Below are 19,766 nucleotides of genomic sequence, written 5' to 3'. Positions count from 1 at the left end.
TATTTTCCGGTACGCGGGCCTCTCACTGTTGTGGCCTCTCCCGTTGCGGAGCACAGGCTCCGGACATGCAGGCTCAGTGGCCATGGCTCACGGACCTAGCCGCTCCGCGGCATGTGGGATCTTCCCGGACCGGGGCACGAACCCGTGTCCCCTGCATCGGCAGGCAGACTCTCAACCACTGCGACACCAGGGAAGCCCCCAAGTTCTAGATTTTAAGTTTCATTTGTAGAGGTATAAATAAGAAAATGTGAGTAGATTGCTAAGATTGTATTTATCATATAGCAGCAGTCAGCATAAAACGCAGGCATGACTTAAATATATATCCTTAACCTGTTCTTTAAACGTGATTGTATGTTTTCCTTCTGTGGATTCTTTAGTTTCTAAATCAGTGGCTTACTTTCATCCTGTGGGTTGGTGATCCATGGGTCGGGCTGCAAAGTAATTGGAAGAGAGTCTTAAATTCTGTTTGCATTACATATTTCTGTAGGCTGAGGTGATTGCCTAATACACTAATATATTGCTGTCTTTCAAATTATGTAGACATGTATTTAGTTTATTAATTTCACGATAGTCTACTAAAAACTGCACTGCTGTCATGAAGCATGGGGGTAAAGATAGATTTATCAAATAGATGGAAAACTCAGTCTTAACTATTGATTTTGCAGCAGTGGTCTAAAAGCGAAAATAAAACTGCTAATATGCCATCTTAAAATTAGCTATTGGTTCAGCTTTAAAATATTACAAATGGAAGTTTTAAAAGTTTTATCTATAACCATACCATGTATGTCAACAACTAGTAAAAGTTCTCCCTTCCATTTAGTCTTTAATGTGCACACATACGAAAAGCATTTGTATTTAGTTTTGCTTCCTTCTTTGATTAAACTTATTTTAGAAATACTTTTCTTTGTTTCTAATGAATCATCATTTTTAATGATTTTAAACTGATCTTTTTACTTATATGTGGAGACTTTATAGAGTAGTTAATGGTCAAGAGCACAAGCTCTGGGTTCAAGTTCTGACCCCCCCCCCCACTTAATGATTTATGTGATATGAGCAAATTAACTTTTTGTACTTCTCTTTTCTCATCTGTAAAATGAAGATAATTAGTACTTGTGTCACAGGACTTTGGGGAAGATTAAATAATACATGGAAACTGCTTAAAATACTGAAGGAGTACTCAGTGTCAGCAGTGTCTCAACACCATTAACAAATCTTCCACTGGATTTTTATTTCCAGTCATCTACTATCTTAAATAATACTGTTCTATTTTATACATAAGTCTTTCTCATTTTGTTGGATATTTTGTGGAATGAAAAGAAACCTGTTTCTACCAGTGGTTTTCATTCTTCAATTACGGTAAAGCTAGGGGATTCCTAAATGATGATTGTGACAGAACTACCTTCCAAAAAACTCAAAAGGAGCACACAGAGACAGAATTTTCTGTAATTTTGTGACTATCTTGGGCAAAGTGCTTGATATGTTTAAGGCTCAAATTTCTCATTTGTTGGAAGGGGGATTAAAAATATCTATAAGATTCTTTTGCTTAAAATGAAGTAATGTATACATAATGTATATAACAGTACAGTGTTTGGTGGATGGATGGTAAGTCACCAATAAATTGTAGATAATGTTATAGTTATAACAAAATTAAAATTTTATTATATAATTTCTCTTGTGCATCTGATAAATATAACATGTTCCTTTTAGAGTCATTCATTTACATTATCAACATTTGAACTACAACAATTTAAGAAAAATGATAGAGGAATAGCTCATGACTTTTTAATTGCATCATTTAAATTTTTGAAACATTATTTCTGGTTGTCATTTAGAATTAGTTCTTAAATGTTAAGAAAAATGAACAGCAAACAAAACTGAAAAATACGTTCAACTAATAAAGCAGATCAAGGATTGCCAACTTTAATATATAGAGTTCAAACAAATATGGAAAACAGTAACATCTCAACAGAAAAATGGACTATAGGACATGAACAGACAATTCAGAGGAAGAAAAAGTGGCTAACCAACAACAGTAGAGCTTTGGCGTCACTACTAATAGAAGAAGAAATGCAGGTTAAAATATATATCAAATCTGCCAAGATATTTTACTTTTTAAATGAGAATTCCCAGAGGTGATAAGAATTTGATGAAGCAAGCATTCTCATTACATTTGATACAATCTTACAGGAGAACAATTTAATAGAATATATGAAGGGCTAGAAAGCTTACACTTTCTGACTCAATTCTTCACCATCACTGTCTGACCTAACTATTGCAGAATGAGGACAGATATTTTTCACTATTCAAAGGTTTTCACTATAATGCTTTCTATAATAATGAAAAAGTTTTTCCTTTTGTTTAGAAAATATTAGGAATTACTTTTAAAAGAATGTTTGCTAATAAGTTTTTAATGGCATGGAGAAATCCTTATGATAAGATGCAAAGGGAAAAACAGGATAATGAAGTATACACGGTCACCGTACTTTTTTAAAAGGAGCATAGAAAAAATGGAAAAACTATGCCATTGGTAGGATAATGGATATTTTTTATTGCCTTTGTATCAGTACGTTATATTTTTTATCATGAGCATTTATTTTATAATCATACAAAAGGTAAATATCAAGTAAAGAAAAAATTCTCATTAATTCCTGACATTTATAAACACTAAAATGCTCTGTTTGCTTACCATTTATGAAGAGACACAGTTCATATTCTGGGTATATTTATTTTAGAGGAAAATGCTTCAGTGTTCTTTAATGAATGCATGGAAGGAAAATTAACTTAAATGGAAGTGAACTTCAAGGTCACACCTTGTTTATTTTCAGTATGTAAAGTATTCATCTGAACTCTTGGTGTTGAAATGAAACGACTAGATATCAAAATGAGTAAAGATACTACAAAAAAAAAGAAAACTATAGACCGATATAATACCATTTATGAACATAAATGCAAAATCCTTAACAAATTATAAGCAAATTGAATCCAGCAGTTCATAAAAAGGACAATTACTATGTCATAAGCAAATAGGGTTTATTCCAGAATGCAAGATTGGTTCCACATTTGAAAATCAATCAGTGTGATATACCATATCAACAAAAAAAACATAGTAGGTTCAGGAGAAGCATTTGACAAAATTCCAACATCCATTCATGATAAAAACTCTCAACAAGCTGGGAAGGGAGCTTCCTCAGCCTGATAAAAGGTAAAGCTATCTGGAAAACCTAGAGTGGACATAATACTTAATGGTGGAAAGCAATGCTTCCCCGCTGAGTTCAGGAATCAGGGCCAGGATGACCAGTCTCAACCACTTAAATTCACCTTTGTATTAGAGTGCCTAGCCAGTGCAGTAAAGAAGAAGAAATAAAAGGCATATAGATTGGAAAGGAAAGAATGGAACTTGCCTTTATTTGCAGACAACATGATCTTTTATATAGAAAATCCCAAAGAATCTACAAAAACTTGCTGGAATTATGACAGTGTAACAGAATGACAGGATACAAGGTCAATATATAAAAAGTAATTGTAAAAAAAAAAAAAAAAAGTAATTGTATTTCTATAAACTAGAATAATTGAAAATCGAAATTTAAAAATGCCACAGTAGCATCAAAAAACTCCAGAATACTTCAAGATATATCTAACAAAATATGAACAAAACTAAACATACAGTAATCACTTCCATGTAGAAATACTTGAACATTTAAATGGTAAAATTTTAATATGTTTATTTTGGGAAGGCTATGTAAGTTTACTGTAAAAAATGTTTTTAGAGGATAGTTTATTTTTCTTATGTGCATTTTTTAACATAGTTGTAATCGTGTGTAATTTTGTGTCTTTTTTATATAACATTATTGTATACGTGCCATAAATTCCTTACAGTAGCAAATTTTATATCTGCGTAGCCATTTCCCTAATATTGGATGTTTAGATTGTTTCTATATTTTCAAAATACATTTTCTAAGTTTCTCTAAATTGGGTGAAATACACTCTACCACAGATACCTTTGAACTTACTATGGAAAGAATGAAATCAGTCACTTGATTTTAGAGCATGTAATTAGTGTTGGTTAAAGACTAACTTCAGACTAGTATTTGGCCACCAGGATAGAAGTTTAGTATGTTCTTGAGATCTGTTTCTAATAGTAATTATTCTTGATAGCTTATTATTTTTTTTTTAGAAAAATTATCTTTAAGAATGTGACTGTGGCTCAGTGTTTTTATATCATAATGACATATGCTTCTGTAAATCTGCTATTTAAGGATAGTTACATCTTGTGAAGTCTTTCCTTGGCCTCTTAGATGTCTGAGCTTTGCTTGTCTAGTAGAATTGAATACTCCTTTATCATTCCTCTAATATTCTACATATAAATTCATGTCATAGGCCTCTGAAACCCTTTTTTTTTTTTTTCGGTACTTATATTTACTTTTTAACATGTCTGTTGCCTGCTGTCAGACTGGGATGGGACTCTGTCCTGTTGCATTATATACCTAATCACTAGCATGGTTAGATATATGGTAGATGCTTAGTAAATGTGGTTTTAGAGGTCTATTTAATAATCGATTTTCTCTATAGAGAAAAGTCCAATTTATACTTGAAGATGTGCTGTTTCTAAGAGAGTTACCCTTTGTTACTTGTTTAGTTAGTCAGTATAGTGCCAGACTGGCCTGCCGAGTGCAGATGTGAACTGAGAAAGGAGTGATATGATGCTAACCAATTTTCTGTTCACTTGACAGGTGTGGGATTATGAGACTGGAGATTTTGAACGAACTCTTAAGGGGCATACAGACTCTGTACAGGATATTTCATTCGACCATAGTGGCAAGCTTCTGGCTTCATGTTCTGCGGATATGACCATTAAACTATGGGATTTTCAGGGCTTCGAATGCATCAGAACCATGCATGGTAAGGGGTGGAGGATAGCATTTTGATATTGGGTTCTAACATGGTATTCCAGAGAGATGGATAATGTTTCCTAACAGTGTGCAAGTTTCCTACATTCCATTCTTTTTTTTACCCTTTACTAGGTTTTAATTTTACAGTGTAACAGTAGTCAAACACAGAAATCTTAATGGTTCTAGAACAGACTGTGTTTTTTGTTTGTTTGTTTGTTTTGTTACTCACATCACTCTGTTATTGGTCAAATCAGTCATGCAATCAACTGGGTCCCTACATTCAATTCTTACTGTCTATAGTGGAGGAGGATATGATGTAGATAGTCCATGGATAATTATGGTAATTGAGAGTTGTTTTCTGTTACGAGGTTTTAAGTATCTCTTAGTGGTTATAAAATACTTGTTTTCACAAATATTTTTGAATGAGAAAAACTGCTAGGACATCTATGTGTTCTTGAGAAGAAGAGAAAATGAATTTATTGGGGTTGTTTTATTGTTGTTTCTCATTTTTTGCAGTTGGGAAACTGAAGTCAGAGAGAGTAGATGTAGTAAAAGCTGGAACCCATATTCCTTTGCTTACTTTTTAATATTCCACATACACTATAGTCTCATTGTTAAGTTGTTTTCCCAGCCCTTGTCATGGAGACTGTTTTCTGAAGCAGTTTGGCTTTATGGAAAGAGCATGGGCTTTGGAATCAGATATCTGGGTTCCGATTCCTACTTGTTTACTTAATGGCATTAGGAAATTGTAAGCTCTAATCTGTAAGATGAATAATACTTAAGTATTGAATTAAGAATTGAAGTCATAGGGTTGTTGTGAGGATAAAATGAGATTGTATACTCAAATCATCTGATTTAGCACCTGGTACATAGGAGGTGCTCACTAAATAAGGATTTTTGTTGTTTTTTTAAACATGTTGAAATATGAATGTTTGGGTTTTATTTAAGGAACGCATATTGTGTTAATAAAAAAATTTTTTTAATTATTATCCAGTGACGTTAGCACTTGAGTAAGCTGTGTGACTACACAGATGGTGTAATTTGAATGGTATGCTCCCCCGCCCCACTCCCCCAAATTAAGTGCATTAGGGAAGCTTACAGATCAAGGGAGTTCTATTGAATCCTTTTGTAAAATCTGTATTTGTTTCTTTAAGTAGCCTGTATCTTATTGCTCTAACTTAAAGAGTTCTTTTATGTTCCTTAAAATAATGTGATACTTATAAGGATTCTCTGAGGCTTCTTTTGCAAAGGATAGCTAACTAGCATTGTGAATAATGCATTTTATTTTTTTTACCCCTATGAATATCAACAACAACAAAATAATTTTTAACTATTTTAAATATGGAACCAAATCCCCATTTTTCTTATCCATTCTGTTCATCTCTGTAAATCTTATTTCTATCTTATATCTTAGAATAACAACCATAGAAAATTTTTTTTTTTAGTGTTCATAAACATTCAGTGTGTTAATATATTCAAATGCTGATGATACTGATTCCCTGTGATTTTAAAACAGTTGTACAGGTTGAAATGTAATTATAAGTTGAGCTGGCTGCTTGTTTCATTGTGGATTATTTTATTGTTATTAATCCCTTAACTTTTTTTGTGTAAATCCAGGTTTCTTATCAAATTTATATAAAACTCCATTGTATTTAAAGTTGCTGTGATATTTGAAATCCCATGATGAAATCTCATGGTGAACTGAGGTTTAATTGCTCTTGATGATATATTACTTAGTATGTTACTGTGTTTTGTGTTTTAGGCCATGACCACAATGTTTCTTCAGTAGCCATCATGCCCAATGGAGATCATATAGTATCTGCCTCAAGGGATAAAACTATAAAAATGTGGGAAGTGCAAACTGGGTAAGTAGATTTAGTTGAAAAGGCGTCAGCTTAAAGAGATAATATTCAACAAAAAAACCCACAATTATATTCTGATTGTTCCAGTAAATTTGGCTGTAACCCAGAATGATCACCATGACAGTTATATTTTAAAACTTAAGTTTCAATCTCTAAATGTCTATCCAAAAGGAACAGAAATTATGAAAGAAACTATATCCTTGAGAGCCATTTTCTGTGTAATGGCTTACTTTCTCTGTGGTCTTCTTTTAGGTTATCTCTCTGGGTTGAATTAAAATGTAAATAACATTTGTGCAGGTATGCCCCTATTAGGCTTAATTTGGTTGTGCTTAGAATTACATGATTGTTATAATAAAACCTTAACCTACTGGTTTTGTCCAGATTAGTAAGAGCATGCCTTTTCCCCAACATGGCTAGAAATATTTTTGTTAGGTTTACTGTGTGTGCTTAGTTAAAAGATTTTATTTCTCTCTATTTTTTACCTTGTAGATTTTGATTTGGTTAGCTCCTTAATGATACTTCCATCAGCTTATTTTAACTGATGTTTGACTTTCCAGCCTGTCCCCATCTTTTATTAACCAGGAATGTACGTGTATTCTGTTGACTTGCATATGATGCCATTCTCTTCATTCCAGTGCATAGCTAGTTTTGTATCACTTCTGGGAAGGGTCCCAATGATTGCCATTCACGATGCAAACTATTACTTATTTTGATAGCTACTGTGTGAAGACATTCACAGGACACAGAGAATGGGTACGTATGGTGCGGCCAAATCAAGACGGCACTCTGATAGCCAGTTGTTCCAACGACCAGACTGTGCGCGTGTGGGTCGTAGCAACAAAGGAATGCAAGGCTGAGCTTCGAGAACATGAGCATGTGGTAGAATGCATTTCCTGGGCTCCAGAAAGCTCCTATTCTTGCATCTCTGAAGCGACAGGATCTGAGGTACTGTATGATTTATATGTTATTTCATGGTTTTGTTGCTAGTATCTCAGAACTTTAAATAACCTTCCTGATTCTCTATTTCATGCCATTAATGCATTTAAAAATCTGCATCCCAGAATTCTGAATCTTGAAACTCTTTACTGTTCCAACTTGCAGATAGATGTGTTTATATTTTTTAACTAGTGGTTACTGTTGCTGTCAGCTGACCCTTGGTGTGTTCTGGGATGGGGGTTCTCCTGAAGAGTAAAAATGGTCATTTAAATTAGTCAGAAATGTCATTGTTATAAGAGTATACCAATGCAAAAAATAAAACTTATGGGAGAGGTTAAAGTTACCTTTTAGAAGAATAGTGTTCCTTAATGAACATAATTATTTTATTTATAAATTTATGGTAAGATGCAGTTCAGCATTTAAATATTTGTTTTAAATGAAGAATATTTTATATGGAGGCCTCCGATACTCTTGATCATTAGAAACACTAGCTGAATCTGGAGTTATATTATTTTTTCATGATTCTTAATTTGTGCTCTTCATGATTTCATTCTTTGTAATTATTACCTTAAAATTACAGAATAATTAATTCTGTGAATAAGTTGTATGAGCCAAAATTGACCACATTTCTTTTTTATTTTCTTTCACATTTCTTTTTTATAGAGACGTTCCTATCATGGGTTTTTTAAAATTACATTTTAATAAATGAAGGAGGATTCCCCATCCCTCCACCCCCCAATTATTTTTCAAAATGAATCTTCTATTGTAATCTCTTTCTAGTTGGCTGGCTTGGTTGCATTTTCAGACTTTTTTTTTTTTTACTGCCACCTGGTGGTGTTTATGTACCATATGTCATAAATTCGTTGTGGTTGGACTTTATATAAATGATAAATTAAATAGTTTTTAAATTTTTCGTGATTACAGAAGTCTTGAGCAATAAATTTACCATCCATTGGTGTTGTAGAAACTGAATCCTAATCTAAGTGGAAATTTTCTACTTTTATATTATCTAGGTCCTTCCTGTGTAACCTAGGTATGTCAAAAGACTTCTGTATTTCAGTAGAGAAAAACAAGATGAATAAGTCCTGGATATCTGATGTACATACAGCATGGTGACTATAGTTAACAGTACTGTATTGTATACTTGAAATTTGCTAAGAGGGTAGATCTTCAGTGTTCTCATCACACACAAAAAAACGTAGTTTTGTGAGGTGATGTTTACATTAATTAGCTTGATTATAGTAACCATTCTACAGCGTATACATGTCTCAGAACATGAAGTTGTATACCTTGAATAGATACAATTTTTATTATTGTCAGAAAATGGTTTTTACAAAATTAGAAGTATAGATCATTGCTAGGTAGTTGTCATTTAAAGTCCTTACCTAACTTCTTGCCTGGGAAACTTAATTTTTATATGTTTTCTATAGACTAAAAAAAGTGGCAAGCCTGGACCATTCTTACTGTCTGGATCCAGAGACAAGACTATCAAGATGTGGGACGTCAGTACTGGCATGTGCCTTATGACCCTTGTAAGTTTGCATAATCTTACTGCTGCTTTCGCATTTTTACTGTGTGCATATCTTTTTGGGTCAGATGCCTTGTGATATCTTATTAAATAATCTGAATTATTTGAGGTTTTAAAATAACTTCTTTATAAATAGACTTCTTGTCGTTAAGTCCATGGTTGCAGTGATATGGAGGTCATTCCTGTAGAATATTATGTTATACAAAGGGTCTGCAAAGCCAGTCAGTGCTAGGAGGGAGAGTCTAGCCACTCTACCTCTAAAAATTATGTGACATCTCCTGAGGAGGGGAAACAGTAATATTACAGACTCATTCATTTTTTGAAGCTGTTTGCTTTTCGATTTCATTATATTTAATTTTAATATGAATCCTTTTAATTATTACCTATATATTTGCATGTTGGAGTTCATTTGGTTTATCATTCTGAAATTAATGGTGTTAGCTTTATGACTTGGAAATGTTTATTTCATTTAGGAGCCTATTTCATCTAGATTTTAGTATGAGGATATATAAATGATAGTAGGGGATCTGTGGACATTAATCCAGTAGCAGTTTTTCTAATTTGGTATCCATGTTGGTTTAGAGATTCTTTAAGTGCTAATCATACCTTGAAGTGATTGTCTCTCTGTAGCATATGATAGACACATATGGAAGTATCATCAAGAACTGATTAGAAAATTAAACTCTCCTCTTAGTATTCTGAGCTGAGTTCAGGTATACTATGTTGCTGTTAGAAAACATGATCTACATTTAAAAATCAGAAAGCACGTGCTCTCTTCTGTAACAACACAGGTCACCATTAATTTCCCTGGAGGTTTCTGGCTCCTGTTTTTCAACTGAAGGAGGATTCTTTTCTCTGCTTTATTTTGGTGTGGCCACAAGAAATGTGATTTGATTTTTGTTGAAGCTTCTACAACTCCAGTGATTGGTGGCTTTTACAGATAACAAAGTTTTTGTTTTGTTTTGTTGCGGTACGCGGGCCTCTCACTGTTGGGGCCTCTCCCGTTGCGGAGCGCAGGCTCAGCGGCATGGCTCACGGGCCCAGCCGCTCCACGGCACGTGGGATCTTCCCGTGTCCCCTGTGTCGGCAGGCGGACTCTCAACCACTGTGCTACCAGGGAAGCCCAACAAAGTATTTTTTTGAGTAAGGGCAAAGGCAAAAAAAGTAAACCAAGGCAAAAGATATGTCACCTTGGTTGTCTCTTTTCTTTTTCTTTTTTTAGCTCTTTGGGAGGGAGGGAGGTTCTTTTACAAAAGCAATATAGCTATTTACATTTTAGAAAATTTGAGAAATAAACAGAAAAGTTAAAATAAAAATCACCCTCAGATCACTTTACCATACCTAATAATACCTAGCAAGTGTATTTTCGTAGACTAGAGCTGTCCAGTAGAGCTTTCTGTGATGATATTGTGTCTACACTATCCAGCATGGTAGCGACTAGCCACGGGCAGCTGTTGAGCTCTTGAAATGTGGCTAGTGAGACTGAAGGACTGAATTGTTGATTGTATTTAATTTTAGTTTATATTTAAATAGCCACACGTGACTAATGGCTATCCTGTTGGACTGTGCAGTTCTAAACCTTTTTCTTAAATTACTATGTAGATGAATATGGTGGGGGGTTTTCTATGTAAAAATGGTATACCGTACATACTGCTTTGCAGCAGACTTTTAATTTAGAAGGTATGTGGCAGTTGCTCATATCATTAGATACACTTATTACATACAGTGCTTTGCTGAACGTCTTCGTTAACCAAGTCATCTAGACACATTCTTGATTATTTCTTAGGATAGATTGCAAGAAATGAAACTGCTGGACAGGGGATATAGATAGATGAATGGATGAATAAAGATATGCAGTAAATACCTATATATCCTTCACCTAGAGTCGCCAGTTGTCAACATTTTCTTTTCTCTGTGTGTGTATATGTAGATTTTGCTGAACAGTTTGAAAGTTACTTGTAGACATCATGACACTTGACCCCAGATATTTTAACATGTATCTCCTAAAAACAAGGGCTATTCTGTATAACCATAATAAAATTATCACACTGAAGAAATTTAACATTAATACACTACGTATTTAAATTTTCTCCATTTACCCCAGTAGTGTCCTTTATAACTTTATTTTAGCCTCTTTCCAGGAGCCAGTCAAGTATTATATGTTGCATTTACTGGTCATATATTGTTAGTTTCCACTTTCCTTTAACCTAGAATTCCTTAGACTTTTTCCCCCTTTTGTCTTTTTTGGCATTGACGTTTTTAGTGTATGTAGTTCCAATCCACTTTGAGTAATGACTTACTATTTTCATAGATGCTTTTTAAATTATTTATCCCTTTATTAAGTCAAATACCTCTTTGTTTTTAAGGTGGGTCATGATAACTGGGTACGTGGAGTTCTGTTCCATTCTGGGGGGAAGTTTATCTTGAGTTGCGCTGATGACAAGACCCTGCGTGTGTGGGATTACAAGAACAAGCGATGCATGAAGACCCTCAATGCGCATGAACACTTTGTTACCTCCTTGGGTATGTACAAGTTACGAGGTTTCTGAGCAGTTAGGTTTTGGGGTGCCAGACCTAACAGTTTTATGTAACCATGTGGATGTTTCCAGGTAAGAAATGAACATGTTCTTTCAGGGCAGAATAGAGAAGACAGGTTAAAAACTTTATGGATTCCTGCCATTTGTTTTAAATTCTCCTTTCTTAACTCTCTCTTTCCATCATCAGCCTTATAATAAAAAAAAATTATTTTCTCCATTGCACAACATTGGTTTGGAAGCTAGAATTATGAAGAGGATGCTTACTGAGCACTATGATGGGTAATTTTTCTTCCCTACTAGTTTGTAAGTTTCTCAGAGGAAATCTTACTCAACCTTTTTACTCTGGCAGATATATACTATTGTAAACTCAGGGAACTGTATTTACACTTAATAAACATCCTCAGTATCATCTGGACCTGAATCTAGAATTTAAGATAGTGAATAAAGTAAAATACAATACACTAGTGTATGATGGATCTAATAATGAAGGTAAAGCCTCAGTAGAATAGGGCTAATGCTTAACCTTACAGGGTCATTAGAAGGATCAAATGTGAATATAAAGCATTAGTACTAAGCCTAGAACATAGTAAGTGTTCAATAAATGGATACATTGAGGCTGTCCTTGTTGTTAGAATTCAGTGTTCATTCAGCCTCAGTTGGGATGAGGATAGTGGGGGAAGTATTTTTTTAGGGTGTTAGTAGTACAGGATTTAATCATTAAGGCTCAGCTTCCTTCACCTAGTTGATAAGCTTGATGTACCTGCTAGGGGTAGATGTGTGGCTGTATAGAGAAAAAGAATGAGTATTCCTGGCACTTGGATGTGCTTATTTTGTGGCTTATTAAAAATTGTATCTGGCTCAGTCTGATTTTAAAATAAGCCTTCTCTTTTTCTTTCAGATTTCCATAAGACGGCACCATATGTGGTTACTGGCAGTGTAGATCAAACAGTAAAGGTGTGGGAGTGCCGTTGATTGAGTTTCATTTGGCCCCTCCTCCCTTGTTTCCTCTGGATGCACTCTGATGATACCATGGTTACCCCATTGAGCTCTGTTTAAATAAATATTGTCCTTTCATGTAAATTATTCTGGATGTAGATTGAGCTTATTAAATGTTACACACAAAGTATTCATGCATGGTGAATCCAAATTGTATACTGTAAATTTACATACGTTGTCTAGAAGTACCATAGGGTTTAAAAACCTGGGCTGGCATTGGTCACACCAGGCCTAAGAAGGCAGAAGTTGAATAAATTGAACTAGGGCACTAAACTGAATAGTTGACAGTGTCGTTTTATGTTGGATTATTAATTCCTGTTTTCCTTTCTGCTGTCTGTTGGTGCCTGACTTGATGGCCTCATTTGGGGGAAAGTGGTGGTTATTAGGGCTTTTTCTGAAATGTGTATCTATGTAACATCACTTAAGTGTGCTTAATAAATCTTCTTTAAGGATGTTAGATAATAAGGCTACAATTCAGAATCTTCTGAACCATCTATGTAATTAATGGGGATTACACATTGGAATTTTTGTCATGACACATTTGCCAAATCAGTAGGATACATTTGTTTTGGCAGCCTATCAAGCAAAGGCTAGTGGTATATTTATGTAAGAAAATGACTGTAAATCTGAAATAAGAAAAATCTCAGCAGCTAATAACAAATCATTTATTTCATTTGGGTCTTAATGCTTTGTAAACAGGTTTAAAAAACACTGTAATACTCTAAGCTTCTATTTTCCACACTAGACACACTTCTAGTTGTATTCTCCATACTGTTAGACTGTATAGTGATGTGACTTCCAAGTAGAGTTTAATCTTCCCATTGAGTGTGTCATGGTACAAATCACTATTTGTTTTTGATGTTTTTTAGGGATGTGCAATGTGCATAACATAATGACAAAGAAATATTGAAAAGGTTATGTTGTCCATTTTAAGGGAGTGGGAGAAATACAGCAGTTTGTTTTTCAACATGAATCTGATATCGATTTGAACTGTGTTTAACTTACAAGTTTATAAAAAGACAGGGTTTAATGGAGCGTGCATAAAAATGTACTGTGTTTTCACCTTTTGTTTATGTATAAATGTTTATGAGTATATGGGCCTATCTATAAGTGGATAAGTCTGTATATGTATGTATATCACACACATACAACCTCCATGTCCTTGGGTCCTGGGTTTTTGAAGAAGTGCTAAAACATATAAATAGAATAAATCTTGCTGTGGAATACCATGCTTTAGAACAACTCCTTTTTGATCCTAACGCTTCTGAAAACCAGGTCTGACTCTGGGGGAATTTTTCCCAGCTAAAGGAAAGTCAATTCCGTTATCCGCCACCTCCACCCCCAGTTTGGCTGTTGAGCATTTTACACATCCCTGATATATTGTATATTGTGGTCCAAAGTTACTACAAGTAGGTTTAAGAAAATTTTTATCTATGACTTTGAAAACAATATTCCATTGCAGATTATTAATAAATAATCCCATTGCTTAGCTAACCAACATTTTTTTAAAGAAGGTCATTTGAAAAGTTAACAGAACAATGAAATAACAAAGATAGTTTAACAAAGAAATTTATCCTGGATTGCATTTATTCATTTGTGTAATATGTGATTTTTTAAAAAAAAATATCCCTTTTAGTATTCAGTGGAAATTTGGTTCCTGAAAAAGACAAAGGGTTAGAGTTAATGTCCTGTAGATACACACACAGAGAACAGGCCATATATTTACTAGAAGCAGCTTTATGTCTAGCTTTTGTCTTTTTGTTTGTTTGCTTGTTTGTTTTTAATAATTCCCGAGAGATGTCTCTGGAAGGAAGTGTTTTGAAAACTAATGGCTATTTTTGAGGACAAAAATTACAACTTAAGCTAATTTCTTAAATACAGTAGAATAACTTTCAGGACAATATTGCCTCACAACCCTGCTCACATTGAGAAGTCTTTTTTTGTTTCCCCTTAGCTGTTCTGACTGGATTTTTCTACAGAAGCTACGGAAGATATCTTTGTTCTTGTTTGCTGCTATTTCCTGTCCTATTTTAAGAAATATAAATACATAGAAATGGTGCATCTTTAACATTTGTTTGTACATGTATAAATGTCTTGTATTTTAATTCATTTTTAGCATGTAGCAACACGAATTGTTTAAGGGTAAGCCACAACATCTAGAAATCACTCCTAGATACGAACAATAAAGGAAAAAAAATGGTACCGATTTAGGAGGAAACAAAGCCACTGTCGCTGGGTTTTCCCTGCAGCCTGCAGTGACTTCCACTGACAAGGAGAAACTATCACTCTGTAAACAAAGTCATCCTTACTGGGAGATTGCCACAGCCTGCTGCTTAAGTTGAGTTACCAGACATCCTCCATTTACGAAGCAGCGAACGTTGAATCTCAGGGATGGTCCTCAACTGGATCCAAGTGTAACGAGCCCTGTTTGAATAATGAAGGGGGTGGGGAGAGTGATCCATCCACAATCCGGAAGCAGATTTGCAGAGTTTTCCTGCACTGTTGTTTGACACTGCCCTGTTGATGCCCTTTCTTCCTGTTTCCTGCGTTTTCTCTGTCTGCTGTCTAACCCTGTGCCTTGCCTGGGATGAGTACAATGATGAGGTTACCGGTTTGGATTGTAAGTAGAGGAATTTATTGATTGGTTTAGAGGTTCACTGCTGCTTTGTCACTGTCTCAATCAAATTGGCCACTTATTTAAGAAATAAAAAGCTGGTAGAATTGCATCCTCAGATGATGATTGACCTTTTGTGTGTGTGAAAACACATTCCATTGCCACCCTAATATAACGTGCCCAAGAAGTCCTAGCTGCACTCTTCAAAGTGCAAGCCACGGAAACTGGTTTAGACATGGCTTGGAGAATAGTTGCTTTTTGACATGGCCTCTTGCACTTTAGGAGACTGAGACTGTCCTGTTTTGTCCATTGTGGTGTGACCAATGGTGTGCCCAGAGCACTGCTCTAAAACTCACTAGTGTTAGCACGTCGTCAGGGCTGTGGGCGCTCGCTGTAGCCTTCGGAAGCTTTGGCTCTAGATCACCAAGCCCAGTCTCCTTACTGTCAGTGCCCTGCTCTCCTGTTTGCCTCTTTCTGTTTCTATGTGAACTTCCAGATAATATCACTCATTAAATAGTTTTTTTTTAATATTTATTTAAAGAAAAACTATTTAGAAGTAAAGGATATTTTGTTTTGTTGACAGTGGTGGCTTGATAATCCTTAAGCAACTGAAGATAAAACTGTTGAAGGAAAAGGCACTTAAAATGGTTCCTCTCTGTCCAGCTGTATATAAGTCCAGTGTGTTAACTAACCTAGATGATGCAAAGAAGAATCGCCTGGTAGAGAAGCAACATGTACGAAATCGGTGAAAAAGGTTTTGGTTTTTTTCAGTGGGGGAGGGGGAGGGCAAGCTGGATTTACAAGTCACGACTGGACCGAACTGGCCTTTTTATCTTTCCACTATATCATGTAAGTGGCTGCTTTCTTGTCCTGCCTATCCTTCAAGCATCCCTAAAGCTCACTCTGAAGATGGTAGAAACAAAACACACAATCTTCGAGTTAGAAGTTGATCCTGACACTGACATGAAGGCGAACGTTGATTTCATACGAACGAACAGTTACAGAGGTGGTGATTGGAGAAAACAGTTCCCCAGATTGTAAGAGTTAACTGAAGATATTGACACAATTTTAAAAAAATCAGTAAAGGAATGTATATAATATTGCTCTCGTGTTTTACAGTAAGATTTGTTGCTCTCAGACTGTGTAAAACAAGATTTATTCATGTTTTCTGCATATTAAAAAAATCTTATTGTACCAATTGGTAAACTATTAAATGCCTATAAAACTAGATGTGGTTTTTTTTTTTTTTTTTAGTCTTTTTGTGCGCAGATTTAAAACCTTTCAAATTGAGTCCTAATAGGAAGCAGGGTTGTGTTCAGCACCAGTCATATGGAGAATAAGATATGCAAGTTGCTAGCAGGGCCTGGATGGAAGGCCTTTCTTCAGGGCAGTGCCAGCACTGCCTTTGCTGTCTTGCTTCCTTCACCCTATTTGCAGGAGGGAACTAAGGAGCACAGCTGCAGGGGTTCTTGCCTGAGGGGCTCGCACAACCACTGGGTCAGGCAGCTCCAGACTGTTTTCCAAGGCTCCACCCTGCCCTCCAGCAGCCCTTTCTGACAGTGACTACAGCTGAGGCCAGGAAGGACCTGTTACAGCCTCAGGGCCCCGGGGAGAAGTGACCCTAACTGCCTTTGTTCTGTTAATGAGCCTTTTAATTCTGCCCAGTGGTCCTGGATTCTTGGAGATTATTAATACTGTTTTAAAAATTTCGGTTGAAATGTACCAAGAATCTTCACCCTTTTCCCAGAAGCCCCACGGCTTTCTATGTGCTTTACATATGTCGGCCACGTCCTGCCTTCATCCCTGGACTACTGCCCAGCTAGCATGCGTAAGTGTTTCAGGGCACCCGTGAGGTCTCCCGCAAAGGACAAGTTGAATGATGTGCTCTTTTCTCACAGCCCAACTGTCATCCTGCCATTTAGAAGGTAGCTTCTCTACCCACCCCCTCCTCCAAATGGGAAGCTGGGCCAAGAGCACAAGGTAATTTGCTTGAAGTTAGCGTCCTGCGTTTTGCAGCTTTTCCATTTCTTTGCAGGGCTCCTCTTTTCCCCTAGGCTGAGATCCAGATGATGAGCCTAACCACTGAGAGTGGAGATTTCCAGCTTTAGTATCACTATCCGGAAGTGCACTTAGCTCTTCAAAACCTGTTGGTTTGTCACACACGTCAAGCTTCCTTCTAAGACTCATGGTTGCGTCTTTCCCTGATGTAGGACAAGGACTGGAGGAACATGGAAGACTTGGAGAAATGGTGCTGCATCCTGGGTGAGGCAGCTCTATCCCTGTTAGTCTTTGGTGGAACTTGTCTTGCCTGCAGACTTGACGATGCTCCACTGCTGACGTACCAGAACCCTCTAGGAAAGTCATTCTCAGTGTGCTCCCCGTGCCAGCATCAGCATCACCTGGGAGCTCATTAGAAATGCAAGTCCTTGGGCTCTAGCTCAGACCTGCTGTATCTGTCACAGGGTGGGACCCAGCAAATCCGTTTTAACAAACCATCCAGATGATTGATTCAGGCTCAAGTTTGAGAACCACTGATCTAAATGAACTAACTTCTCCCTGAAGACAAAAATTTAGACAAGTCACTGGTCCCGGGGCCCTCCAGCTGGGGTTTGAACTCAAACCTCTCTCGCCAACAGTTTCATACATGGAGTTTTGTTCCTTTGTGAATATTTTTCTTCCACGCACATCTCCAGTTTATTATTTCTTATGTAAACATACAGGATAGTTACATCCAGGGACGAAGGGCAAGGATTTTTCTCTTACACCAAAGTAACTGCCTTTCCAAGATCTTTTATACATAAATCCAGTAAATGAAAAGGCTGAACCGAAACACTGCATTTTTTTCCCCATCGTATCAGAAACACAAACTTCTAAAAGTGAATGTTATAAATGAATAAATTCAGCACTTTGCCACACCTGCATTTAAAAAAAGATTTCATTTTCCTGCAGTTGTTTAGACACATCATGCAAACACTCTCCTAAGAGTGTTTTGAGATCACTGTTTGCTTCTGAACAAGAATAAATAATAATAACCATCACTTTCACAAAACACCATTTTGTCATCAGCCCCACTTGGTCACCAGCCCTCTTAAATGAAAGTGGCTGGTGCAGGGACTAAAGGAAGGAAAATACCCAACATCTGAATGCCTGTCAGGCCAACACCCTTATTCTCAACATACTGTCTTCCTCACATACATCCCCTGCTGGTGGATATTAGCACATTTTTACAGACAAGAAAACTGGCTCACTTAAGGTGAGGTCATATGCCAAGGGTATTAAGCTAATTAAAGAGTGAGCTGGGACCTGAACCCAAATGCACTAGCTCTTTCCCTTATCTGGTTCTGCCTGTATTAAGCATCTAATTAGCTATTTATGTATAAGGAGGGCCTTCTGACATCTCTGAAACAATCATTTAACCTACTTTTAGCCATACAGGAAAGACCCTCATCCCATCCCCAAGCCCCTCTCTGTCACCACACTGCCAGCTCCACTGTGGGGCGACCATGAGGAATGGGGTAGAGGCTGGGAATGGATAAGAATTAACGTTGCCCACACTTGCAACATAGGAAGGCTCCTCACTCATTCTATATGAAATGACTATTCTCAGGGCAACTGTGTCCTGAATGGCCTGCATCCCAGTGTCTTGAGTTCTTTTTTTTAATCAGTGGATTTCCCTGTTTAATGGGGGTATTTCTTTGCATTTGAGGAGGCCCTCCTGTCCTCTGTAAGGTGTCCTGATCAAGCATGCCTTGTTTGATCGCTAGTGTAGATACTGGGAGTCAGGGGCGGCGGGGCAGGAAATACTCGGGCCACATCAGGATACCTTATTCTCACCTTTAGGATATGTAGGAATTCCTCAACTAAGTCTAACAGTTCTCTCAATATTCATATTTAACAATGCAAATGATGCCACCGACAAGGGCTTAATTTCCAAAATATGCAAACAGCTCATTCAACTCAATTACAAAAAAAAAAAACAACCCAATCAAAGAATGGGCAGAAGACCTACACAGACATTTCTACACATGCAGATGGCCAATAGGCACATGAAAAGATGCTCAACATTGCTAATTATTAGAGAAATGCAAATCAAAACTACAATGCAGTATCACCTCACACTGGTCAGAATGGCCATCATTAAAAAGACTACAAATAATAAATGCTGGACAGGGTGTGGAGAAGAGAGAACCCTCCTACACTGTTGGTGGGAATGTAAATTGATACAGCCGCTATGGAAAACAGTATGGAGGTTCCTTAAAAAACTAAAAATAGTGATCCAGCAATCCCACTCCCGGGCATATATCCGGAGAAAACCCTAATCCAGAAAGACACATGCACCTCAGTGTTCATAGCAGCACAATACAGTGGCCAAGACGTGGAAGCAATCTAAATGTCCATCAAGAG

At 36.5% G+C, this 19,766-nt stretch overlaps 1 protein-coding gene across 2 annotated transcripts in view; it reads left to right on the top strand.

Moving 5' to 3' along the window:
- PAFAH1B1 (platelet activating factor acetylhydrolase 1b regulatory subunit 1) overlaps positions 1-16,590 on the top strand; it is a 73,263-nt gene extending 56,673 nt beyond the window's left edge. For both annotated transcript variants that reach the window (XM_067714576.1, XM_067714577.1), the window contains exons 6-11: positions 4,731-4,899; positions 6,652-6,754; positions 7,468-7,696; positions 9,118-9,219; positions 11,582-11,738; positions 12,651-16,590. In XM_067714576.1, the coding sequence (XP_067570677.1) occupies positions 4,731-4,899; positions 6,652-6,754; positions 7,468-7,696; positions 9,118-9,219; positions 11,582-11,738; positions 12,651-12,724 (834 nt within the window). In that variant the 3' untranslated portion in view covers positions 12,725-16,590. The remainder of the gene's footprint in view (positions 1-4,730; positions 4,900-6,651; positions 6,755-7,467; positions 7,697-9,117; positions 9,220-11,581; positions 11,739-12,650) is intronic.
- The last annotated feature ends 3,176 nt before the right edge of the window (positions 16,591-19,766 follow it).

This window comes from Pseudorca crassidens, chromosome 19, assembly GCF_039906515.1.
Source record: "Pseudorca crassidens isolate mPseCra1 chromosome 19, mPseCra1.hap1, whole genome shotgun sequence".
NCBI lineage: Eukaryota > Metazoa > Chordata > Mammalia > Artiodactyla > Delphinidae > Pseudorca > Pseudorca crassidens.
Note: the sequence above shows the minus strand (reverse complement) of the source record. Positions and strands in the feature narration are given on the sequence as shown.